We start from the raw sequence: 20,125 nt of genomic DNA, 5'->3' as shown, positions 1-20,125 counted from the left end.
CGGACATGTCGGGGGAGTGTCTTTTTCTTTTTAAAAAATTTTGTTATTTAAGCTTTAAAAGACTACCGGAATATATTTCCATGGCTATTAAATACTAAGGGCATCACTGGTGAAGAAACAAACCAATCCAAATCCTTAACTTACCTTTGGCATCCAAGTTATTTAAAAACATGCATATTTATTTTCATTTGATTTTATATCTGTGTTCAAAAATAATCAAAACTTCTCTAGATACTTTTAAGGCCATATGTGCATTTGTAGGACAGCAGACAGCTACAGGTGTAAGAATTAGGAAATATGAATTCTAGCTTATCTCTACCCTTACCAAAAGCTATTTAACTTCAGCTTTCTCAACTATATAACAAGGAGACTGGACCATAAAAATATGAAATATCTTGCTGAGCCATAAAATTCTATGAACAAATCTTTCATTCACATTAAAGAAATTTAAATAATTTTCCTTTGTGTAGACTAACAGAGAAGGCTTACACGGAAGAGGAAAGATTTTTCTTAAAAGAGGGAGAACTAATTTCTTTTTAATTTAAAACCAACAGCTCCTACCAGAAGTCCTCTATATCCTTATGTAGAGGTACCAAGGAACTGCTTTGAGAAGCTGTGGAGACAGAAGCGATTTACCCACCGTTTTATCCATAGTTTATTATTTGCTGTTCTCTAACTCCTGCTTCTGAGACATCTCAGAATTTTCCCTTCACCTTCAAGGTCAAAACCTTCCCCACAGGAAAAAAAAAAGCCTAGCAAATTTATTATTTATTTTTCCCCCTCAATACACTGATGTAAATTCCATCTTAACCCAGTACTTACAGAAACTTACTAACACAAAATATTTTTGTTCTAAACTGAAGTTTATTTTAGTTTCAACTATTAAAAAAAAACCCAAAAACTAGATCTTTATATTTGACTAAAATATTAGGCAATTTTAATTACTGTAGATTTACTCATTCCTTCATTCCTCAAATATCTAATGAGCACACAAGATGTACACTGAAACAAATAAACTATAAGAGCTCTAAAAGAATGAATTTTATGTCCCACTATTTTTATTTTTACAAGCTGGTGCTGCTTCTGATATATGAACACTATTCAATAGAAAGAACAAGAACTTCAACATTATAAGACCAGAGATAAATTCTAGGTTTTGCCACTCCTAAGATGAATGGTCTTGAGTAAGTCACTTAATCTTTCTTATTTAACCTTTCTCTGTTTGTAAAATGAGAATAATACTCCCTATGTAAAGGAGATTTATATGGATTCTCCGAGGCAGCAGATCACAGTAGTTAAGAATGCAGACCCTACGACCACACTTCCAGTGTTAATCATGGTTCGGCCACTAACCAGCAGTGTGACCTTGGGTAAGTTACATACCAATTCATGCCTTAGTTTCTTCATATGTAAACTGGAGACAAGAACATGGCCCATTTCATATCATTGTGATAAGGATTAAAAGAGTTATTTGTAAAATGCTTAGTACAGTGCTATTATTTATTATAAACATTATTACACAAATGAAAGTGTTTCTGATACTCAAAGTAATATTATATTTATTATTAGCTATTATTTCTATTTTTATGGCTATTACCTTGAATTTCATGGTAATCCAAGCTGATTTTCTTTAAATAAGATACAGCAGTTAAATCAAATGTTCTCACTGTAGCCTCTGTTCCTAACTGAGTAACATTAAACACTAGAATTGTATTTTCTTCTTTCTCTTGTTTCGTAAATTCCAAAACCACCTAAAAGAATTAGAACAGCCAATGAAAGGTTGATAAGTAGTTTGAATCATACTCACTATTAAAAAAAATCTTCATACACATCATCATGAGAATAGTACAAATTTTGCTCATACTTCTCTACTATCATTAAGTTATTTACTATGATTGGAAAGTATCTCAAATTCTATTATTGAGAACATTACATCTAAATAAAAATCACAATGAAATTTTACAACTTTATTGATTTACTTTTTTTAATTTAGTAAAAACAGGAATGTATGGATTCTTCCTTAATATGATTTTCTTAAACCTATATCTCAAAACAAAAATCACGTTTGGTGATAAAAGAAGCATTCTCATGAAAGTAAAAAGTAAGACAAGGACGTTCACTATTATACTACTATTTAAATTTATTGTGGAAATGATAACCAGTATATTTAGCCAATGAAAAATAAAACACATACGTGGCAATTTTTTAAACATGCAAGTTCTTTGATACTGCATCAAGAGATGGAGGTCTTTGCCTCCTCCCTTTGAATTTGGACAGGTTTGTGACTACTTCAATCAATAGACTACAGAGGAAGTGATCTTATAATGACTTCTAATGCCAAAGAAGGCCATAAAACTTCCACCTGGGAATGCTCACTCTCGGGCAAGCTAGTTGCCATGTAGAAAGCTCAACTACCCTGAGACTGCCATGCTCAGGAAGCCATGAGCAGGTATTTCAGTCAACAGTCCCAACTGAGCTTCCAGCCATCAGCAAGAATCAACTGTCAGCCTTAAGAGTGAGTCACTTCTAAGCCCCTCTGAGACTTCAGGTCACTGTAGCTCCAGTCAAACCTGACTGCAACCACGTGAAAGACTATACACAAAAATTACCAAGTTGGGCCCTTCCAGAAATCCCAACCTACAAAACTCCAAGCAAAATAAAATTGTTGTTTTGAGCTACTACATTTTGGGGTAACCTCTTAGGCAGCAGTAGTAACCAGAACAATATAAATGCTGGAAAAAAAACAAAAATTAATATTATTAGCAGTGACATAATTATGTAATTCAGAAACCAGGAGTGTCAACTGGAAAACAGAAACAATAAAAGAGTGCAGCAAGATACTCAGTACAGAATTGATAGACAAAAAAATTTCAGATGAATAATGATTTAAGTGAAAGCAATGAAATCATAAAATAATATATAAACTTGTGTATAAATAGCTTTGTAATGGAGGAGAATTTTCTAAACATACACTAAAATTAGGATAAAGAAAAACTGATAAATTTCACTACAAAAGCATTTAAAATTTCACTGCAAAAACACTTAAAACTTTGGAATGACAAAAAGTCAAATTAGGAAAAATATTTCAAACAGTACTACTATTTTTTTTCTCAGATGATTCTGATTATCACTTTAGTTCATTCTTTCAATATTTAATAAAATATTTATTGGGCATCATCTACCTTGTATGAAGCTCTGCCAGCCACTAAGGACATCAAAGTGACCAGGACAAAGTCCTCGCCTTCATAGAACTTACATTCTAGGAAGAGTGGGGGAAAGTGAAAGTTGCTATCTTGTAATAAGATGGCATTTGAGCAAACATCTGAAGGAAGTAAAGAATCAAGTCATGCGGGAAGAGTGCTCAAGGCAAAGGAAACAGCAAGCACAAAGACTGTGCTTTGGTACATACAAGGAAGAACAAAAGGTAAGTGAAAACTCCGTGAGGCAAGAACTGTGCTCACTGCTGTGGCTCCAGTATCTAAAAGAACGCCTGGTGCACAATGGCACTTGATAAATATTTACTGAAGAAATCAATGAAATATGGCTAGAACAGAATGAGCAACATTGAGAAGTGAATTGAAGATGAAAGATGAATTGAATTGAACTGAAGATAAAGCCAAAGAAGTCACATGGGGTGACCTGTAGGCCATGGGAAGGACTCAGCCTTTTATCCTGAGTGAGATGGGATGCCAGTGGAGGGTTGTGAACAGAGCAACAACATGATCTGACTTTGACTTTAAAAAGATCACCCTGGCTACTATGTGAATAACAGAGTACCTCATGGAAGCAGAGAGACAGTTAAGAGGATACTGCAATAGTCCAGGCAAGAGATGATGGTGACTTAGTGCAGTAGCAGTGGAAGGGAAGAGCAACCATTTGAATATATTTTGAAGTTAGAGTCAAGGTATTTTCTGATATTTTAGAGGAGTGTGTGAGAGAAAGAGAGAACTCAAAGCAGACTAAATGTAGAGAACCTATCTGTTTTAAAACAAACACCAACAATACCTAGATCTGTACACACAACTAAAATCTGGTATTTCTGACATTGTATTTTAGGACATGATCTCACATTGGGATCTGCAGTAGTCAATAAGAAACATCTCCCTTTTATACCTTTTGTGCTTTATTATCAAAGCAATGCATATTCATTATCAAAAAATTTACAATATATGGAAAAGCAAACAAGCAAAAATAAAAAACTTTATAATCCCACTAGAGATGAACACTGTCAGTTATCAAAGAAAAAAAATAAGTGTGTGTTTAATTTTAAATGGACTCATAATGTTCTTGATATTGTAATCTTTTTTTCCAAATAATGATATATTGTGAACATCTTTCCATGTCAATTTTTCCTTTTATTACATTTTAATGACCACAAACACATGTTGGAAATTTAGTTGCCTATATTTTTCCAAATTATAAACATGACAATGAGCAATATTATTTAGCTTAAAAGTAAAAAACAACAAAACATTAAAGTAAACACATCATAGAAATTTTCTACAGAAAAGAAAATTCTAATTAAGAGTCTTGAGCTTTTCCAGAATAGATTAGATATGCTATAGATCACTCATGTCAATTTTTACAAAATAAAGTTTCATTTTCTTGGAACTGATATGTGTCTGTATGTGTGTATACTGGGCAGTAGGGAAGATAAGAGTACGATATTTTTAATGTATTTAAAGTTTGGGTCTAGCATGAGATAGTTTACAAAGATAGTGGTAACAAGAATATATTTACTTACCTGCAAAACAAGTACACATACCTCTTTAATTTCAAACTTTAGTAGAAGATTAATGAGCTCCTCATTTGGTGCCTCTGCAGCTTTTTTTAGTTCAGATCCTTTCTTACTTTTACCGGGCTGGGTGTCTCCATCTTCAGCATCAAAATATTCATCATCAGACTCTAAAGAAATTCATTTGACATGAGACAACATCCAATGAAAACTGCATAACCACTCAAATCTCTCAAAAGTAAACTTCATTTATTAGATATAATGTTCATATTTATAATCAGAATATAGTTTCAATGTTTTTCTAAGTCCACAGTGACTCAACCTGGTACGTGATGATCATATACAAAATCAAACCACCTACTATTTTTTTTAATAGCTCTGATTGTTTTTCACTTTAGTTCATTCATTCAGTATTCAATAAAATACTTATTGAGCATCATCTATCATATATCAGTCTGTACCAGCCACTAAGGACACCAGAGTGACCAGGACAGATGTGATCCTTGTCCTCATGAAGCTTACATTCTAGTTCAAAATTAAAAGAGATCAGTTAGGCCAGAACTAGAAAAAAAAGATCAGATAGACATAGTAGCTTATTTACAATCTTAAGCACTGTCAATCACAAAAATCTTTTCATTCAAATGAAGAAACTAAGCTCAAAAAAAATAAGTGACTCAAAGTCACACTACTGGTTAGTAGCACAATTAGAACTAAAATCAGTATATTACTAAAATATTTTAAAAATTCCTTTATATTCTGAAAATTTTATCTCTATATACCAATTTATAGGCTTTGTTTAATAAAGAACATTTTACTTTCCTTACCTGATTCCACTCCATCTAGCAACAGTGAAGTGCCAAGTAGGCCTTTAGTCCTATCTGAAATAATAGGAATTGAGGACACCTAGCGAAGAATACAAAAGTTTGCTTAACATACTGATTTACCAGGATTAAATGTACATAATTGAGAGAAATAAAGTAACAGAGGATACAGACAGACAGAAAGACACATATACACACAACAGACAAATCTTCCATCGAAGCACATTATGTAATCAGTTAACCAATGGTTGGTTGTAGTTTACTAATTATTACGACTACCACCTGCATTTACAAGGGCAGAAATATGTACTACTCTAGTAGGTAAGTCTATTTATCATTGTGTGTCATTTGGTTGCTATCTCTGACAACATTAACTGTGCATCTTTATTACAGGTTCCTGAAAAACGGTAACAGCATTAGTTGGCTCTCTCAAATTTCATTTCAAAGTAAGTGGAAATCTAACATTTATTTTATGTTCTAAAGATCAATTTCAATTAAAGTGATCTAGAACTTTTAAGTCTAACGTACAAGAAAATTTTATACCATTTTATTTTGCAACATTTTAAAGATTTCGATACCAAATTTTATTTAAAATACATTTCATAAATTTGAAAGACATTTTTTCCTTTCATTTATGTATTTTTGTTCCCTTCGTTCCCTGAAACTGACTTTCTACCACCACTCTAAAACAGTAGTGAAAATAGGCTACAATCCTTATTTACTCAATGCCATATGCAGTTTTGTACAGAATCAACAACATTAAACTTCAAAAGTGTATCAAATAAATGAAACTGGCCCTTAAAAATACTGAAAAACAAAACAGCTCAAAAAAAGATGAAAAAGAACTCACTATACATACAAATGTACAGAGATTTAGCATTTTATTATACTCATTTACCTGTCTCTCTGGAGACGGTGCTGATGATATCTGTGGCAAGGGTATGCTGTTAATCAAACATAGCACATCTCTCATCTTCTTGTCAGAAATTCTCACATGCATCAAAGGAAGCCCTCCTGATACTTTAAATCTAAAAATACAATTCACTGTAAGGTTTTAAGGTCCAACTTCTCTATATTAAGGGAGGGGGAATGCATGGATTGGAGAAGAGACTACACTGAAGAGTCAAAGTTACTCTGGACATGTTTTAATCTAATTACATTAATGCCTCATTTAGTCAACACTATCAGGGAATGGGAAGTTCTATGTAAGCCAAGTTTCCAGATAACTTAAATATATCCTTCTTAGGCCGCAAAACCTTTTAAAGTTAAGCAACTTTTATGAAAATATTTTCAAACATAATTGTTTACTTTTTAAAATCAAAAACACTACATATACCTTAACTATTTCCTGGTATCAAAGATTTCTGATCATAAACATCAGAGACTATCTACCCCATTACTCTCTATCCTCTCCCCTTGCTTTGTTTCCTTTTACAGCACTTTGTCAGCACCTGATACATCATATGTATATTTGTTTCCTTTATGTCTCCTCTGATGAAAATACAAGCTCCACGAGGACATTTGTTTTACTGCTGAATCACTGTTGTGCTTTCATTGCTGCTTGCTTTTCGGCAGCTGCTTCCATTCTGCTTCCCTACTCAATATAACTGCCTAGGTTTGCTTGTCTTTTTTTTTTTTTTTTAAAAGATTGGCACCTGGGCTAACAACTGTTGCCAATCTTTTTTTTTCTGCTTTATCTCCCCAAACCCCCCATGTACATAGTTGTATATCCTAGTTGCAGGTCCTTCTAGTTGTGGGATGTGGGACGCCACCTCAACGTGGCCTGACGAGCGGTGCCATGTCCGCGCCCAGGGAACCCTGGGCCCTCGCAGTGGAGTGCCAGAACTTAACCACTAGGCCATGGAGCCGGCCCCGGTTTGCTTGTCTTAACAGCTTTGTGACAGCTGTTTGCTGCTCATAAAGCTCTTTTAGGTTGTTGTTTATCTTTGACTTCCTAAGTTGTGAAGAACTCCAAGTTGACAGATCCTAACAACGAGATGAAGAATGGTTTCTGTATAATGCACAAACCACTAATATCCAAAAGAGGCCAACTGGCTTTTCGTACCTCAAAAGATTGAACTTTCTATAAAAGTACTTTGTAAATTGAAAAGCACCATAAAAATCTAAGATGCTTCCTTACTACTTCTGAAATGTTACATAAAACTAAAAGCATCACAGAGGGACTAGATTAACCCTGCCACTCGAAATAACTAAAAAAACCAGACAAAATACATGAAAAAATGATTTCAAAGACACTAGATATCAGTCAACTAAGGTGAGTTGAAAGATAAGAAACAAATGAGGAAAATCCCACAAATACAAATAAGCTTATTGCCTTAATAGTTTCAAAATGTGTGGGGTATGGTAAAGCAGTATTTCAAGGGAAATTTATAACACTAAATGCCTATACAGAAAAGAAGAAAGGTCTCAAAATCAATGGTCTCAGCTTCCACCTTAAGAAACTGGGAAAGAGGGGCTGGCCCGGCGGCATAGTGGCTAAGTTCACATGCTCTGCTTCCATGGCCCAGGGTCTGCAGGTTTGGATCCTGGGCACAAACCTATACACCACTCATCAAGCCATGCTGTGGGGGTGACCCACATACAAAATAGAGGAACTCTAGTACAGATGTTAGTTCAGTGACAATCTTCCTCAAGGAGAAGAGGAAGATTGGCAACAGATGTTAGTTCAGAGCTAATCTTCCTCACAAAAAAAAAGAAAGAAACTAGGAAAGTAAAGCAAGAAAAACCCAAAGTAAGTAGAAGAAAAAAAGCAGTGATAAACATGAGAGTGGAAATCATTGAAATAAAAAATGGAAAACAATAGAGAAAATAATTGAAATCAAAAGCTGATTGTTTCAGAAAAAGACTGATAAAATGGATAAGTCTCTAGCCAGACTGATCAGAAAAGGCATAAATTTCAAATATCAAGAGTGAGAGAGAGAGCATCATTACAGATTCTATATGTATTAGAAAGGTAATATGGAGATATTATGAACAATTTTATGACAATAAACTCAACAACTAAGATGGACAAATTCCTTCCTTGAAAGACAAACTACCAAAGATCACTCAAAAAAACCAGATAATCTGAATAGCCCCATATCTATTTAAGAAATTAAATTTAAGTTAAAGAAATTGAATTTGTAGTTAAAAACTCTTCCCCCAAAAAACTCCAGGCTCAGATGGCTTCACTGGTGAATTCTACTAAACATATAAAGAAGCAATGATACCAATTCTATACAACTTCCTCCAGAAAACTCATTCCATGAGGTGAACACTACCCTGATACTCTGATAACAAAACACGAAAATAAAAGCACAAATATCCCCCATAAATTACAGAGATATAAAACTTCAGAATAAAATTTTAGCAAACCAAATACAACAATAATTTTAAAAAATAAAACATCATTACCAAATGAGGTTTACCCAGTAATGCAAAGTTGGGTTAACATCCATCTGACAAAGAGTATCAATGAACTACTGATATACACAACATGAATAAATCTCAAATTAATTATGCTAAATCAAAGAAGCCAAATAAAAAAGAGTTGAAACTATCTGATTCTATTTATAGAAAATTCTAACAAATCTCTAGAGTTAGAAAGAAGATCAATGTTGTCCAGGGACTGAGGGGACAGAAGTTAGCAAGCAGGGATGGGAAGGAGAGAAGACAAAAGGACTTTCGGGGATGATTCATTTAGGGATGTGTTCATTATCTTGACTATGGTGATGGTTTCATATATATACACATATAGCAAAAGTTATCAAGTTGTGCGCTTTAAATAGATGTAGCTTACTGAATGTCAATAATACTTCCATAAGGCTGTTTCTAAGAATGCAGTATATTTCATAATTATCTACTTAAATTTAAAATTCAGTTTCTACATTTCATTCCTTTAGATTATTCTCAAGACTTTATATTGTTTCATAATCAAAAGAGCCTCTAATTTTTGAAGATTTTATTTTACCAACATTGAACTTTAGATTTGATCCATTCAAAAACACAGATAATCAACTCTACAGAATGTAAAAGTTTAAATACTTCTGAAATAAGAGAGGTAATATAATTCAAATAAATATTTTCTTAAAAATGTGTTTCCACTATCAGATACTCATTTTTTTCTGTCCTTCAGAAATATAGCTTTGCTTACTCAAAATCCAGTAACTGGTACAGATATATTTTACTTTGTTGATTTTATAATATAAAGGAAACTCATACATTACCTGGCCATTCTAATGTCTTTTTCTACCATTGCCTTGGACAACTCAACATGAATATCCATGGGTTGCAATATATGCATAGTTGATGGATGCTGAAATCGACACTTTTTCCAGTTTTCCTCTGAAAAAAAATGTTTTTAATTAAATGACTAGTTTTATTTATTAAATAATCTTTTTTAGATTATCAGATGTTCTGTGGAAAACTACTCAGAAAATAGTTAAACATATTCAATGAATACCAATTTTTACTTCTTTCAGCATACAAGTTAAATGATCAACATCTTTTTAATACAGATTGACAGAAGTCAATGACTGTGATATAAAAGTAATTCTAAATATTTGGAGGATGTTTATATAATATCTTGCACTTTAAAGTAAACAGAAAAAACCTAGCAATTTATTGCCTTGATTCCAGAATTAACAACCGAGGTGGGTGGTTGCAGTGAAAAAAGGAAAAAAATGACAGAGGGAAAAAAGAGGTTTCTGGGGTTCCAGATGCAATTACACTAGTTTAACACATAATTCTAAAGCAAAAATGAGTTTTATCATGGAAGATTTTATGACAAAAAAGTATAATAATAACTGTCCTCCAAATAAAAAGGTCCCAAAGACAGACTTTCCAATGACTAAAAGAATCCTACACAGATCTTAATGGATGACAATGAATAAACATCTTTTACCACTTATAATTCAAACTATTATTAAGTATATAGAAAAGAAAAAGCAGTTTTAATGATCTGTGTAAGTACTTCCCTTCAAGGAATTAATAGGCTCCTAATATATGAAAACTAAATAGAGCATTACATATTTACATTTTAATAAATCTCATCACTCCTACTAGAGTATACACTCTGCAGACAGAGATTACGTCTTTCCTTAACGAACTACCACAAAGTGATATACTCAAGGATATTTAGCAAATATTTATTGCTTCTGGAAACCAAAATATAGAGAACTACCGATCTTTACTTAAGCAGTAGAAAACAACAATGCTTTTGGAAAAAAATTAATTACCTTTAGGGCTTTAAGACTATATTTATACTTCTCAGATATCTATAAAAGTAGAAGACGTAATACTACTGAAATAAAGATTATGCTAATACAGTAAAATATTTAAAAATAAAGGCAGCAATGGAAAACAACAGTGAGACATCCCAAAAGTATTAGGAGAGAGGAACTTGAGCCAACTGCAACTTCTATTTTATGTTCTGAGCAGTTTGACAGTCACCTTAAAAAAATATAGACAACGACTGGACTTAGATTCAAATGGTGCTAAGTACCCTAAGATAAATAGCGAAATTTTTCTCTCTATTTTTACCTGTAGCAACGATCTGCACTGATAGGCTCCTATTTGGCTGTATTAAGTGACCAACAGGATATGTGTTCAAAATGTTGTCTGCACTGATATACATACACACATACACATTTATTTACCAAAGCTAGTCAACGTAATTTCAGGATCCTAAAAATTGAGCAACAGTTTACCTGCTCTTGCAAAAAGTAGTTGCACACTTTTTATTTCAACATCAAACTTGTCATATGCTTTATCCATTATTTCTTCCAGAGATGAATTACTAGTCTTCTGCAAACCTTGATCTTTACTATTAAGCTAAAGTAGAGAAAAAAATTTCAATTTTTTAAACAGAAAGTATATACCTCAACTACTTCAGTTGTGTTTTCTTAAAATCTAAATAAAATGAGAACATTGCCCTTAATGAATTCACATCTTGCTTAATTTTCTGATAATTATTTGCAAATATTTTATTAGGAATATAGTATTTCAGCATACATCTCTAATATGTTTGGGTAATAGGTGCTCAGTACATTTGCATTAATTAGGAAATCAGTTACACAGCCTTTTACCTCAAATAAACTGTCTACACACGCAACTCTTCCTGACTCTCAAGAGTTACCACCATTTATGGCTCAGATCCCCTACTACTATCCTAAACTCTCCCGGCTACATCACCAGAATAATTAGACCATTAGAATTCAGCTTCTACTTCCTTTTCCCTCTTCACAAAGAAAGCAAGGATCAACTCAGAACCATATTTTTTGATATCTTCACTTTTTCTCAGAGGCTTGGATTTCTAAGAGGTACAACACCCAAAACTTTAAAGTTCTCTTAGTCTACTTAGTTGCTGACAGTGGTTTAACAAACATATATTCACATGTGTATAATTTCCTATTGTCAAAATATATAAATTAACAAATAACACTGTAGTTAAAGTCTGGAAACTTCATAGTACTTGAAAACAAGGAGTCCTTCTTTCCAATTAGGAAAATACAGCAGTAATCCAGTCCTCAACATCAAATTATCTACTATTACAGAAAATTTCAGGGTTTTGTTTGTTTTTTCAATAGCCATAAAATACATATAAAATACTCAATCTAGGCTAGGTTTGACCAAATACTTAATTCTTAATATTTCTTAAGAAGAAATAAGTCTAGGTTTAGTTTAAGTGAACTCTGAGGGAAAAACAGCAAACTATCAGATAACTAGCCCAAGCTGAGCAAAATTTTGCAGACAAAAGTGCATATATACCTACCTGAAATGTACCAAAATCTAAAATGAGAAGATTTGACTTTTTGTGGTGAAAACCTGTCTGTGGAACTATTAGATAAGAAGGCTTCAGATTTATCCTTAAATCAAGGACTTTTCGTGTTTCAATAATATGTGTAAGTCCTAAAGAAGAAAGAAATAATCAAACATTCAACAGTCAAGTTGAAATATGTAACCATATCATTAACAACGAGAGTAAGAATATCACTTGAGAAGTATTATGGAGGAGCGCCAGTTCTTCTCACAGATTAGATTCTCAATTCTGCATGTAAAGTGAAGTTGCACACAGTCAATGGGAAACAATCATATCATCACACAGTACATTAAACTCGACATAGCTAGTATTTTATCCAAAGAGAGAATCCATTATTTCTTTAGTTAAGAAATGAGATAAAGTAGTTGGCTTGAGTTCAGAGGCCACGTTGAACAAAAGTATATATCTTAAAACTAGATTCACATGCAGTATGGTGAACAGTTTCTTAAGATCTGAGACAGAGGGATGTTTTCCATCTCAAGCTCACCCTGAGGCACAGGTTCTTGAAGGTAATGGCAAAAAGAATCAATTGTGCCCCCATATAATTCTCTCACCAAGTCTAGCAGGTATATTTGATATCAGGTAACCCATGTACACACAATGCAACTCCACTGTATAATAGAGTCTGAATTTAAAACAATGGAAAAAAGAGATCTATACTATTTTAAATACAATATTTACTTTAGAATAGACAAAATTTTGAGAGTTTAGTTGATGCTTATGCAAATTATTTACCTGTAGCTGTTCTCTCTTTAATTTCTTCCAGCTTCATCAATGTAGCTGATTTTATTTGCTCAAGATCTAATCCCTTATCTGACTGAAAGAATTCAACCACTGCATTGATGGTTTTCTGTAAAATAATTTAAAATATAAGCAAGTTATACACAGTACTGTCTATATTATAAATTTTAAAGTTTTAGTCAAGTTCTAAATAACTATGGCTTTGAACTGAGGAGATACCTCCAAAAGTATTCTGCCCTACTGCATCTCCGGCTGGAGTGAAAGAGAACCTGAAAAAAGGAATAGTCCAAGGAAGCTTACTGGAGAGGGAACAAACGTGTGCAGATCATTAAGATGAACTTAATACGTTCTATGGTATCACGTTCATGTATGGATGCTACTTCTAGTTTTAGCCTGATTACCCAGAAGTGGTACTCGACTTCTCTATACTCCAATTGGATTCCCCTGCACTTTGAGGTTTAGAGAGGAAAGAGGAAAGCTCTTCAGCTTTTACCTACATCCAAAACTTAGACTCAAAAAACCAGACATTTTGCAAGATGGGATGAGTTCTGGAGAATGGACGTACAACAGTGTGAATGTACCTGATACTACTGAACTATACACTTAAAAATGGCTAAGATGGTAAATTATGTTATACGTATTTCCACAACTTAAAATTTTTTAACAATCAGAATACAATGAGCTCTGGAATCTATATAATGCCTCCCACCCACACTGTGAATCCAGTTCTAAACTGCAAAGCAAAAATAAATCACAGATCTCAACAACAAGGTAGGCCAACCCAAGAGTGATTCAATAAGTAGTGAACCTGGCCCACCCTGCTGGCCAGCTTGAGATGAGTTAAGAGAATCTGAATAAAAGACAGAACCATAGATACAGAACTTCAGCCAGCATTTTCAATAACACCCTAATGCCAATACTTTTTTCTCATGTAAACAGTATTTAAAATTATTTTAATTACTCCTAAAGCTCTTTACGTTTGGAATTCCAACGTTTGGAATTGGTTCCAAACAGTAAGGGGAAAAAGGAGAATAAGCAAAAAAGAACAGAAGCAAGAGGTCAGTGTGTAACTATTTGGGAGTAGTTGGTACAATAAACACAGACTTTTTTAATAGTATATTAGATTATTTTTTAATTTAGCATAAGCACAGATAAATACGCTTTAACTTTACAGTAGAAAAAAATTGGTAGCATATGAAAAATCGAAATTGACTGCTAAACATGTACTGTTTTTAAAACAAGAAAAAAGTATTAGTAAACTTAGCTTCTAAGCAAATAAATATTAAATATGAAAGAGGAAAAATAAGAAAACCCTATGTCGACAGTCTAAAATGGGTTTAATAAAGATTCACTTTCTCCTTGCACTTACAGCATCATAGATGACTTCCACAGGCTGAGACTGAACAATCAGAGTCTGGTCAGCAGTACTATTCTCTGGATTGGTTTCAAATTCAATTTTAAGCAAGGATGATGCAGTATCACCAATTGAAGCCACAAGTGATGGTACAATATCCTGCTGTCTCAGACCTGTTATATACCAGTGTTCTAATTTTGCTTCTACCCTACAATCCAATGAGGAAAAAAGAAGTTATATAACTAAGATCTTCTGTAATGGAATGCGTTAAAATACAAGTTTTCCTTTTAAAAAACTCCTTTGAGAGTGAGGACCATGCCCATTACCCTGAGCTGAAGCCCAAACTCCTTACCCCAGGATTCAATTACCTGCACAATCTGGTGTTTTCCATTTTGTTTTGTTCTTTTATTCTTAACTCCTCCTCATCTACATGAAAAACCCACTTTGGCCAACTCCAGAACACTGCAGAAGTCCTGATCATTGTGGCATGAATACAAGCTATACTTAACTCATGGAACTCATCTCCCTATTTCATGCCACCCTGAACACTCTCCTAGCTCATCCCTGCTTCTCCTAGTCCTTTCCATTCAGCTAGCCTAAGCCCCCATTCTCCCAGCCCAAGTCATTCTCTTCCACAACTGAGCTTGTGTAGCATTAACCATAGGGATTTAACTTACAGGACCTTCTCACCCATGAGCTCTCTAACATGTTATACAGTTCTTAAATTACTAACTTTTTGTGTGTCCTCTTATCAACTACAGCATAAACTTTTTGAAAATAGAAACTTATTGTTCCTATGTACAGCCTTCATAGTATCAAATTTATCAATGAAACAGTATCCAGTAAGTATTTGTGATGGAAAGAAGGGAGGGTAGAACAAATGATGAGCTCCTCATACAGCTCCATAACAAAACAAATTCAAATATAAAAAGATTATCTTGACACACATAAGAAAAAGAAATCAGAAAAGGACTACTATTAATCAGTTATTTTATCCCAAATAACACTACTTTTTTTGGCCTAAAGTTATATCTAGAAATAAAAATTAAAATAATAAGTGTTTTAAAACTTACTTAAGTGCTTGTGCTCCTGGTCGCTGAGATACTTGGGTGCCCAGGCCAATTATCTGAATTTTTAGTATTTCTGGAATATTTTTGTTCTCTCTTATTGTAACAGAGGTGCTTACTAACTTCAGTGTCATTATATGTGCAACATACTGAACAAAAAGAATAAATGAAAAATTTTAACATAATTAATACTTTCTTTAATAATTTCTTATTTAAATTTCTTGAATTATAAAGTGATCCAAAAAACAATATGGTAGGTTTTGACATCAATATGCTCACTGTAAAAAAGAAGATTAGAAAATTCAATATAAAATTTGTTGCTCAAATAGAACATTTACAAAGCATTGAAAATTCATTTTTCTTTGTTATAAAGGTAATAAAAATGAAACAATAAAATATTTTGTGGCATAAAGATTCAAGTCAGCCACTTTCACTAATGCAAACTAATTGAGACCAATTCTCTGGCTCAAAAAATGGACAAAATACAAAGAACATCCGCTTGATGACCTTGGAGAGTTAACAAGACACTGAGAAAAAAAATCTTGACCCAAAAATTGATAGGTCAAGACTGGAGGTAGGACAGAGTACGAGGGAGATGATTCTTATCAAACCACACAGGAAGACAGCAGGAGAGGAAGCAAGAAACAAAGGATCTAGAAAACAACGAAATGGCAATAGTAAGTCCTTATTTATCATTAATTACTTTAAATGTGAATGGATTAAACTCTCCAATCAAAAGACACAGAATGGCAAAATGGATTAAAAAAAATAAGGTCCAATGATATGCTGCCTACAAGAGACTCACTTTAGCTTTAAAGACACACATAGACTGAGAGTGAAGGAATGGAAAAAGATATTTCAAGCAAACAGTAACCAAAAAAACAGAGGTAGCGATATCTATATCAGACAAAAATAAACTTTAAGTTAAAAATGGTCAAAAGAGGCAAATACAATCTTTAAAAAAAAATAACTCCTATCCTATGACACAGCACCACCACTCCTGAGAATATACTGAGCAGAAAATCTTACATATGCACACTAAAAGACATTTACAAGAAGTTAACTGCAATGTAACAACCAAAAAACAGAAACAATCCAAATGCCCATCAACAAAGTATGAATAAATAAGTTGTGGTATTTTCAAATGATCAAATCCTACACAGCCATGAAAATGAGCAAAACACATCCAGTGAAAGAACAGGATGGATCTCACAACAATGCCATATCTATAGCAAGGTCTATATTTTAACCTTGATAGTAATTATATCGCTGTTCACTTTGTGAGAAATCAAATTAGCAATACATTTTCGTTTTGTTCACTCTTTTATATAAGTTACATTTCACAATAAAAACACTTATTTTAAAGATAAAATTTTTAGAGATTTAATTTAATTCTATTATAAGCAGTTTTTATCAGGTTATTCCAGCACTCACTAAAGTGACTAAATCTAAAGTTGAAGAGAGTTTTTTTAACTGGTAAGCTCTAACTGGAAACACATAAGAAATAGTAAAGCAGAAATAAATGATAACATATTTTTATTAGCCCACTCTAAAAATCAATAAGTTGCTTAACCCAGTTCAAGATAATACAGTACAGTCATGCGTCACTTAACGACGGGGATAGGTTCTGAGAAATGCGTCACTAGGCGATTTTATCATTGTGTGAATATCACAGAGTACACTTACACCAACCTAGATGGTATAGCCTACTAGGCTAGGCTATATGATATATACACACCTAGGCTATATGATATAATTCTTATGGGACCACCGTCAGATGTGCAGTCCATCACTGACCAAAATGTTGTTAGGCGGTACATGACTGTAAAATGAAACAAAATACCTCTTAGACCACCTAAATAATTACCTGCTTGGGTAAAGTTAGGTCGTGGGTGCTCTCACTATAACCAATAGCAGTGAAGAGCTTATCTTTTTCCTCTGGAGTCATAAGGTCATCAATAGCTACAAAGAAAAGACAATATTTTAATAAATCAATTCCTCCAGTTTTACAGATACAATCAAAAAATCAAAGCAAACTAGCAAGTGCCCTAAAATCAATAGACACAAATGCGAAAGCAAAAGCAGCTAGGGAATTTTCACTAATAATCTACTTTGACTAGTTAAAAAAAACATCGTGTATTTGCTTGCTTAGGTCAAGAAAAGGCAAGGAGACACCATCAAGGAAATTAGGTCTCTATAAGGATTTCAGAATTCCCTACGTATTTTAAAAATTAAGTGACGTGTAATTAAATATCCGTGTAAAAATAACAGTAAGGAGTGTTAAATGTTGAGACTTCCAACTTTTTAAATTTCACACAAATAATTTTTCTCAAAAATATCAGTTTTATTTTACTTAGACAAACACAGAAATATCCCAGCCTGATGTATTTGCTTACGTATATGTTTACTACTCTGAGCCACTTTTATTTCAAAAGTATTATGAAATAAAATCCAACTAACTGGCTGAAATACAATTTATATATTTTTTCTTATCAATAAATTATCTGACTTGGAACTTACTTTCAGGGATCAAAGATTCTTCATCCTTTTTCCTAGATTCCTTCTTACCCCAAAACCCACTAAACCAGCCTCCACGTTTCTCGCCTGTGTCAGCAGACTTTTTCCTTAATTTTTGCCCTGATCGAATCACCTAAAAAATAAAAATTTAAAAATTTAATTAAAGAATAAATGCGCTCTTCATTTTCAGGTGTAACCAGGTAAGAATACTGGTTAAATTTTTTTAACACTGCATTAGGTCAGAAACAGTCAAGAAAGCCAGTTCCTTCTGAAATGATGCTCAGCATGATTTGGTTAATGTAGTCCCACCATAAAATTACTTTCCACACTTACTGGAAAATTTATTTCCATTTTGATGGGGCTCCATTCTGTTAGGAATATAGTAAAGGTTTCAAGTAACATTTTTCTGAGCAATATGTCTTGCAAATTTTTAAGTTAGGAGCCACTGGACCTACAGACGTATAAAATGAAAAGTTCCCTGAAAGGAAGATGCTTCCACCACTCAAAAGTATTAGTTTAAAACAATCATATTTCAGAATTCATATACATTGCTGGCTTGCTAAGAGTGGACGTCGGGAGCGGGTAGAACATAAGTAAAAATAGATAGTCCTCGAATCTCATTTCATCCTCTTTTCTCAACAAATCCTGACTTGATTTTCTCCTGTCCCTTGTATTTGTCCAATTTTCAGTGAAATATAGATAAATAACCAAAAAGCAGAAAACAGAAGGACAAATAGAATAAAGGGGATAAGTAATTTAGTTTCTATCTTCTCACTCCGTGAATAAGTAAACTTTAATAGTTTTCCCACTTAAAATTTAAAATATTGTGAATTGGTAGTAAATACTGTAAGCCTCTCAGCATAACAAAAACTGAAATAATCTAAAAGAGAAATTAAAAGAGTTGAATTTTATAGTAAAAAGAACTGGTTTGATTAACAACAACTCAGTTCAAACTAAGTTATATAAGTTCCCTTTAACAACTAGATATTAAATAAACAGTAAGGGAATAGGTCTACATTTGCCCACAAAACTATCAAAGGTCTCAGTTATACCTCAGCCATAACTATCTTTTATCAAGCTTACCAATCCATTTTTAGCAGGTGGAAATGTAATGGGTAAAAAATACATACATGATTACTTAATATTCTACATAAAATAACATTTAACTTCTTTATTCTCTTGGCAAAGACAATTAATGTGCTTTTTTTATTTTTCATGATAAGTAGAACTCAGACAATTTATTTAACCTGTCTATGCCTCAATTTCCTGACATAAATTGAAGATAATAGTATTTTCCTCAGAACTGACAGTACCCAGCAAACCATATCAAGAAAATGTTAGATACTATTTTCATTTTATCACTGAACTTTCTACTTTAAAATTTTCATGACTACAAAGCTTCAGCAAAAGCAAATCAATTCTTAGCCACCAATATTCTGAGTTCATTTCAGACTCAGGCATAATATTGTTAATTCAAGTGCTTGTTGTGTTCGTCTTTAGTTTTGAGATATTTTTTTAAATGGAACTAACCCCATTGTGTCCTATGGAAGTTGTAAGAGTTGAAATGTTAGTGAGAAGAGGTACTCAAAATAAGAAATAAGAAAAAATTTAAAAGTGTTTTCAAAAAAAAGTCAAATGTTGCATTTGGATACAGGCTACATAGTTCAACAGAAGATATGAATCTTTAAGACAAAGAAATCAGGCAACCTGTGAAAAAGACTATCTTTCAAAAAAAGTAGTGACAAAAGAGCACTATTACACTATCTGTAGGTAATTCAGGAGGAGATTAGGGGAGCGTTAGACAATGTAAAGACTAAGCATGGGGAAAACATAAAATTTCTGTCACAAGCCATAGATGAGTGCATACATTCAGGCCCTGTTTGAATTTGCAAAGTGAAAGTGAATGACAAATCAAGTACTGTGGATACCATAGCTCAGTGGTATTCAATCCTTGCTGCCCTTAAGAATCATCAGGAAGCTTTACCATACATTAACAATGAACTAGCAAAAGAGAAATTAAGAATACAACCCCGTTTACAATCACAACAAAAAGAATAAAATATCTAGGAA

The 20,125-nt window shown here is 33.1% G+C and overlaps 1 protein-coding gene across 6 annotated transcripts in view; it reads right to left on the bottom strand.

The window, feature by feature from the left end:
• The window catches only part of VPS13C (vacuolar protein sorting 13 homolog C), a 171,051-nt gene that overhangs the window by 96,071 nt on the left and 54,855 nt on the right, over positions 1 to 20,125 (bottom strand). For all 6 annotated transcript variants that reach the window (XR_011540996.1, XR_011540992.1, XR_011540995.1 and 3 more), the window contains 12 exons: positions 18,059 to 18,188; positions 17,406 to 17,500; positions 15,545 to 15,687; positions 14,487 to 14,679; positions 13,112 to 13,226; positions 12,329 to 12,465; positions 11,265 to 11,388; positions 9,783 to 9,900; positions 6,455 to 6,584; positions 5,560 to 5,638; positions 4,766 to 4,905; positions 1,598 to 1,751 (listed from right to left, as the gene is read on the bottom strand). Coding sequence is in view for 3 of the 6 variants with exons in the window: in XM_070623506.1 (XP_070479607.1) it covers positions 1,598 to 1,751; positions 4,766 to 4,905; positions 5,560 to 5,638; positions 6,455 to 6,584; positions 9,783 to 9,900; positions 11,265 to 11,388; positions 12,329 to 12,465; positions 13,112 to 13,226; positions 14,487 to 14,679; positions 15,545 to 15,687; positions 17,406 to 17,500; positions 18,059 to 18,188 (1,558 nt within the window). In the remaining 3 variants the exon portion in view is untranslated. The remainder of the gene's footprint in view (positions 1 to 1,597; positions 1,752 to 4,765; positions 4,906 to 5,559; positions 5,639 to 6,454; positions 6,585 to 9,782; positions 9,901 to 11,264; positions 11,389 to 12,328; positions 12,466 to 13,111; positions 13,227 to 14,486; positions 14,680 to 15,544; positions 15,688 to 17,405; positions 17,501 to 18,058; positions 18,189 to 20,125) is intronic.

The sequence above is a fragment of the Equus przewalskii genome, chromosome 1 (assembly GCF_037783145.1).
Source record: "Equus przewalskii isolate Varuska chromosome 1, EquPr2, whole genome shotgun sequence".
Classification (NCBI taxonomy): Eukaryota; Metazoa; Chordata; class Mammalia; order Perissodactyla; family Equidae; genus Equus; species Equus przewalskii.
Note: the sequence above shows the minus strand (reverse complement) of the source record. Positions and strands in the feature narration are given on the sequence as shown.